This window comes from Sinohyriopsis cumingii, chromosome 7 (assembly GCF_028554795.1).
Source record: "Sinohyriopsis cumingii isolate HCF-2022 chromosome 7, ASM2855479v2, whole genome shotgun sequence".
In the NCBI taxonomy this organism is placed as follows: Eukaryota; Metazoa; Mollusca; class Bivalvia; order Unionida; family Unionidae; genus Sinohyriopsis; species Sinohyriopsis cumingii.
Genome location: NC_142967.1, coordinates 6,997,677 through 7,004,629, shown reverse-complemented (window position 1 = coordinate 7,004,629; position 6,953 = coordinate 6,997,677). Strand labels below are relative to the sequence as shown.

The following is a 6,953-nucleotide window of genomic DNA, read 5'->3' as shown; positions in this document are numbered from 1 at the left end:
CAGCAACTGAAGCAACCACAGCCCAAACACCCAACCAACCAAGGTCAAACAAGGTCAAACAAGATTAAATAAACAAGATACATTCTTAATCAAATCCCACAAAAACTCACAACTCCACCCCGAAGAATCAGATAACACTAACACCAAAAACAAATCACTGTTAAACCCGACAATAGAAAAGTTACTCATAGAGATCAAAGCCGAACTTACCAACAACCACCACTCCATCGTGGATAAAATAACACAGATAATAAGCAAAATCGAATCAAATTTAAAGTTAACATCATAACCCTCAACACAAAACAATCAACAAAGGACCACCCCAATAATGGATTATACAACAAACCGCAACATTATAATATGGCAATGGAATGCTAGAGGGTTAATAAGTAATATCAGTGACCTCAAAGCCAAATTACAAGACTTAGAGCACAAACCAGATATTATATGCATTCAAGAAACAAAAATAACAAGTAGAACCAAACAAATACCCAAACTCCCAGGATACGCCCCAGGTCACTTCAAAAATCGAACCACGGGACAAGGAGGTGGGGGTTTAACCATCTATATAGCAGATAACATCCCGAATGTAACAACAATAACCATAACACCAACCCCAGGTAGCAACGAAGCATTTGAAATTCAGTCCCTCATAATTCATACAGGCAAGGGTCAAATACAAATATTCAACATTTATGAGCCGGGGGAAAATCAGTCACAGCCAACTCAATTACATACAAACAAATAAATGATCACAAACGAGTAGATCAGATAGTCATCTGTGGAGATTTCAATTCCCATAACGAGCTGGGGGAGGGGGCGGTGTGACGGACAAAAGAGGCAAATTGATTGAAGAATGGACCACAGAATCTAACTTAACCATTTTAAATGACGGTACAAAAACAAGCCTCAACCCAAAAAACGGTCTCATGTCCGCAATTGACCTCACCATTTGCTCGCCATCAATAACCCAGATGGCTGACTGGAGAGTGGATCAAACTGACCCCTTGGGCAGTGACCACTTTCCAGTAATAGTCACCCTGCAGATGACGGTCCAATACAACTCGCTAAAAAGAACCCCTAGATGGATATATTCAAAGCAGATTGGACCACATTTAATGAAACACTAAGCAAAATAGACACCAAAAACCTAGAAAATGATAATATTGATAACTATTACGAAAACCTGATTGATACCATACTAAAGGCAGCCACCACCAAGATACCCAAAACTAGTGGTAACCCAATAAACAAGCAGTCCCATGGTGGAATGATGAATGCAAACAAGCCATCACTGATAAGAAAAAAGCCCTCAATAAATTCAAACGCACTAAAAACTCTATTGATTTCACTATATATAAACAAAAGGAGAAAAACCTTAAAAACATAATTAAACAGGCAAAGGAATCAACTTGGCATAATTACTGCACGAATATCAATATCACAACTAGTACCAAACAAGTCTGGGATAAGATTAGATCAGTTAGATGGAAGATAACTAACACCACCCCATAAATAGCTGGAGCCATTACTAATAAAGATATGAGTAGCAACACCAACCATACCCCAGCATTTCAATTACATAGGGAAAAAGTAGAAATAACCCATAGTAATCTCTTTAAAGACCTCAGTCCCAAAGTCTCGAACCGAAATAAAGACATTACAACTTACGAATGGGACCTAGCATTGAAAACCAAAAACGAAACTAGCCAGGGGAAGATCAATTAGGATACACAATATACAAAAATATCCCAAATAACATTAAACAAACAATTATTAAATTAATAAACCAAATATGGACCTCAGGCAAACTACCCGATAAATGGAAGCACGCAATAGTAATTCCAATATCCAAGCAAGGAAAAGACCCTAACGATATTAGCTCCTACAGACCCATTTCCCTAACAAACAACATTTGTAAGATCATGGAAACCATAGTCACCAACCGACTCAAACAATACCAAGAGAGCAATAATTAAATCTCCGATAATCAATGCGGATTTAGAAACAAAAGATCCACCACGGATCAACTAATACGATTGGAAACCGCAATCAAATTAGCGTTCAACTCCAAACGCAAAGCTGATAGGAATTTAATTGCAGTATTTATTGACCTCGAAAAGGCATTCGACCTTGTATGGACCAAAGGCTTATTAGCCAAACTCAACCACTACGCCATCACAGGTCGAATGTTTAAATTCATTGAAAACTTCCTCGCTGACCGTAAAATATCATCCAGAGTCGGCGACACCTACTCTGAACCACACACACTTGAAAACGGTACACCACAAGGGAGCGTACTCAGCCCAACCCTTTTCAACATCATGATTAATGACTTGGACACCAACTTAACATCAAAACTAATTGAACTCTCACAATTTGCTGATGATAGTGGACTATGGAGAGCAGGAAACCCCTCCAACCACAAAGTAATCAGCGATATTCAAACAAGTTTAAACAAAATAGGGAAATGGGCTGATAAATGGGGTTTCAAATTATCACATGAAAAAACCATAGCAGTATTATTCACCACCAAACGTAAATTACAAAATCAGTTTCCAAAACTCACCATCCAAAATCAAGAAATTAAATTCGTAAAAGTAGCACGATTTTTAGGAATGCATTATGACTCCAAGCTAAACTGGGGACACCACATAAACGAACTAGTCAAAAGGTGCAGTAAAGACCTTAACCTCCTTACAAACCTAAAAGGAACCACCTGGGGATCCAATCAAAAAACCTTACTAGCATTATATAAATCATTAATTAGATCTAAACTAGATTACGGATGCCAAATTTACAACTCGGCACCCCAAAATAACCTCAAGAAACTAGATTTAATGGTAGTCTCTCGAGTCGAGGAAGACAAGTTGTGCGATCTCATTCATCGGTGGACGCGCATGTGGCTCCTGAGTCCAAATTCCGATGCACACAGGCGGTTTCAGGTGGGGCATGGGACACCTGTGGTTGGTGTTATTTGTGATACAGTTCTGTGACGTCTCTCCCGAGTTTCAGCAAGACGCTGGCGGCGGTCATCCTCAAAGGTGGAACAGGCTTTTCTGGTCACCGCTCGCCAATGGCTTCTGTCTAAAGGCAGCGAGCTGGAGCTGGTGGGGTTGGAGGTCTGTCCATTTGATGTTCATCTTGAGGTTGTCTTTGTACCTCTTATGAGGGCGGCCTTGGTTTCGGTTTCCCTGGGTTAGCTCGCCATAAAACAACTGCTTTGGGATTCTGCTTTGATCCATGCGGATGACATGGCCAGTTCGACGAAGCTGGGCCTGGATTAGTTTGGCTTCGATGCTTGTTGTGTTGGCTCTGTCAAGGACTTCCTGGTTGGTGATTCGGTCCTGCCACTTGATCCGCATAATGGATCTCAGGGAGCGCTGATGAAATTTTTCCAACTGACTGATATGTCTTCGGTAGAGTGTCCACGTTTCACAGCCATACAAGAGAGACGTGAGGACAACTGCATTGTACACTTTCATCTTTGTTGACAGGCGTATGTCCTTGTGCTGCAAAACCTTGGTTCGAAGTCGTCCGAGTGCTTGACTGGCTTTTTGGATCCTTGCAGTGATTTCTTTGTACAGGGAGCCGTCACTAGATATTGTGCTGCCAAGGTATTTGAAACTGTCCACATTCTTCAGCTGCGTGTCGCCAATGGTGATACAGGGTTGTGAGGGGACAGTGGTTGGGGCGGGCTGGAAGAGGACTTCTGTCTTTCCTAGGCTGATTGTGAGTCCAAATAAGTTTAGGCTTCATAGAATCTGTCCATGTTTGCCTGTAGGTGAGTCTCTTCATGGGCCATGAGGGCACAGTCATCTGCAAAGAGTGCTTCAATGATGAGTCTTTCTAGCGTCTTTGTTTTTGCAGCTAGGCGACGCAGATCAAACACTGATCCATCCAGGCGATACCTAATGTAGATGCCAATGTCAAGGTCACGGATGGCATGGAACAGTACCTGTGCGAAGAAGAGGTTGAAGAGTATCGGAGCAAGTACACAGCCCTGTTTGACACCATTAGATATTGGGAATTTCTCAGAGGGTTCACCGTCTGAGAGAATCTCACCAGCCATGTCAACGTGGAGGAGCCAAATGAGGTTGGTAAACTTCTGAGGACAACCAAGTTTCTTGAGTACTACCCACAGTGCGTCTCTGTTGACTGTATCAAAAGCCTTTGTCAGGTCCACGAAGACAGCATACAAATTCATGTTCTGCTCAAGGCACTTCTTTTGGACTTGTCTCACTGCGAAGATCATGTCAACGGTGCTGCGGTCTGGGCGAAAACCACACTGAGACTCGGGGAGGTTATCTTCTGACACTGCCGCAATAAGCCTGTTGAGGATGATGCGAACAAGTATTTTGCCAGCTATGGACAGCAGGAAGATGCCTCTGTAGTTACTGCAGTCCACACGTGTGCCTTTATTTTTATAGACGGTCATGATTGATGCGTCCCTGAGGTCGTTTGGCATCTCTTCTTCCGTCCAGATGCTGATTAGCACATCGTGGAATGGCTCCAGAGTCTGTTCACTGAGAGCCTTGTACACCTCCGCTGGGATACCATCCTTTCCAGGTGCCCTGACACAGTTAATTTGTTTCATGGCCCTTCTCAACTCCTCCATCGTTGGTGGAATATCCAGTTGGTCGTGCGTTGGCTGCTGGGTATTTGGTCAAGAACAGATTGGTTGACCGATGAGGGCATGTTTAGGAGCTGACTAAAGTGTTCTTTCCATCTTTCCTTAATGCCATTCTTGTCCTTTATTAGTGTAATGCCATCTGCAGCGAGCAAGGGCGCAGAGCTGAACTTTGCGTGGCTGAAGACTGACCTGATGGCGCCATAGAACTCTTTGGAGTTGTTAGTGTCAGCATAGCTTTGTACTTCATCAGCTTTCTTTTCCCAATAATGGTCATGCATCTTGCGGATTTCCCTCTGAGCCTCAGCTTGATAGAATTTGAAGCGGTCCTTTTTGTTGATGGAGTTTGTGTGATTCTGCCAGTCCATGAATGCTTTGTTCTTTCTGGCAAGCAGATCTTCAATGGCATCGTTATTCTTGTCGAACCAGTCTTGGTGGATTCGTTTCTTTGGGCCCAGGGTCGCCATAGCTGTTTCTCTTATCGTGTTCCTGAGCTTGTTCCATTTTTCGTAGGCATTTCCACATATCGGTCCGTCTGTTGACAGCTTGTCATCTAGTCTCTTCTGGAAATTGAGCTTTGTGGAAGGCTGCTAAAGTTTGACAATGTTGAAGGATGTGCGCACAAGTTTAGGACGTCTTAGATGATGAGGGGCAATGTGCAGCAGTAGGGTAGTTCGGACAAGTATGTGGTCTGTCCAGCATTCTGCTCCTCGCATGGCCTTGGTGATGAGGACATCCTTGGCATCACGCTGGCGGACTACTACATAGTCGATTAAGTGCCATTGGCGAGATCTGGGGTGCATCCAGGTGTTCTTGTGTTTGTTCGCCATTCTGAACATTGAGTTTGTGATTAGGAGGTTAAATTCTGCGCATTTGCTGAGTAGAAGCAGGCCGTTGTTGTTCATTCTGCCGACACCGTGTTTGCCAAGCACACCTTTCCATCGACCATAATCACAGCCAATACGGGCGTTGAAGTCCCCCAGTAGTATGATCTTGTCGTCAGCTGGAACTGAGCTAAGTACAGAGCTGAGGTCGGTATAGAACTGCTCGATGGCTTCTGCTGGACTCGATAGGGTAGGGGCGTAGGCACTGATGATTGTTGCATGGCGTTTGTGGCTGATAGGTATTCGCAATTTCATTAGCCTCTCATTGATACCAACAGGCATTTCCGGAAGACATGATTTGATAGCCAGGCCGACTCCATGGATCCTGTCCTCATTTTGGGCTTTTCCTTTCCAGAAGAATGTGTAGCCGCTTGCTAGCTCAGTAAGAGAACCCTCCTCTGCGAACCTGGTTTCACTCAAGGCTGCAATGTCAATATTGTAGCGTGAAAGCTCCTTAGCAACTAGAGCTGTTCTCCTGTGTGGTCTTGCTACGTTCTCTTTGTCCATGAGAGTACGGATGTTCCATGCTCCGATAATAAGTTTTTTTCTTTGATTATTTCGACCGTGGATATGGATGATCTTGCCAGCCGCGGCATGCTGGCCAGATATTTTAGGGCAAGCTTTTTTTAAGCCACCTTTTCTAGGCCTCTCCCTATTCAAGGTGAGCAGCGCCGTCCTGAAAAGGTCTGCTCAGTCGCCCTTGGATGCTGCCGAACTGTTCTACTGCCCTGGGTGCAGAGCAAAACGACCACTTGTCCAAGGGCCGCCTACGTGCAGGATCTGACTACAACTCCCAGTGGTCATCTCCACCTGTTGAGTCGCCAGTCGCCCATCGCCGTAGGACTTTGGTAGGTGCAGGTAAGGAACTATGAGTGTGATGATGCGGATGAATGATAGGTGCACAACCTAACCTGTGCGTGAAGGAGATTAAAGTGAAACAGCCTTTGCACAGAGACAGCCTCACTCTCTCGGCCTTGGTAGTTAGAACTCAGTGGTACGAAGATTCGTCACTGCTGGGGACTACTTCGGCTGCATTGGATGGTTATGACGTCTTCCGTGCCTTGTCATACCCTGCGCTCTCCACAAAACGTTTGCAGATTCGCCTTCGTGGCCGTTGGATCACTCAGTTGATCTCTTCCGCCCAGTATACCGAAACTGGTTTCGAATGCAAGGATAGGCAAGCTCCTAAGTCACCGAGGGTTTTTTGAGACCCGTCGGCTACCCTCTACCTGGTTTAGCCCGCCAGTCGAAGCCGTTTCCCGTGGTGTGGCCGCTGCGCATGCTACAGCTACTTGGAGCCACAGGTGAGGGCTGAGCGCCTGGTGAGAACCAAAGATGGACAAGCTACTCCCGAAGGAGCACGACGTGCCCATCCACCAGAGGTACTACCCATCCCAGATCACCCCGAAACTAGATAGCATACAAATAAAGGCCCTAAT

The 6,953-nt window shown here is 44.8% G+C and overlaps 1 protein-coding gene across 1 annotated transcript; it reads right to left on the bottom strand.

The window, feature by feature from the left end:
* Positions 1 to 5,220: 5,220 nt before the first annotated feature.
* LOC149794692 (protein CFDP2-like) lies at positions 5,221 to 6,021 on the bottom strand. Its single transcript, XM_089966221.1, has one exon. The coding sequence runs from the start codon at positions 6,019 to 6,021 to the stop codon at positions 5,221 to 5,223; it is 801 nt and encodes a 266-aa protein (XP_089822347.1).
* Between the last annotated feature and the right edge of the window lie 932 nt (positions 6,022 to 6,953).

What these genes read in the sequence shown, in the direction of transcription:
- LOC149794692 (XM_089966221.1), bottom strand. Translation starts at nt 6,021, where the DNA reads ATGGACAAAGAGAACGTAGCAAGACCACACAGGAGAACAGCTCTAGTT.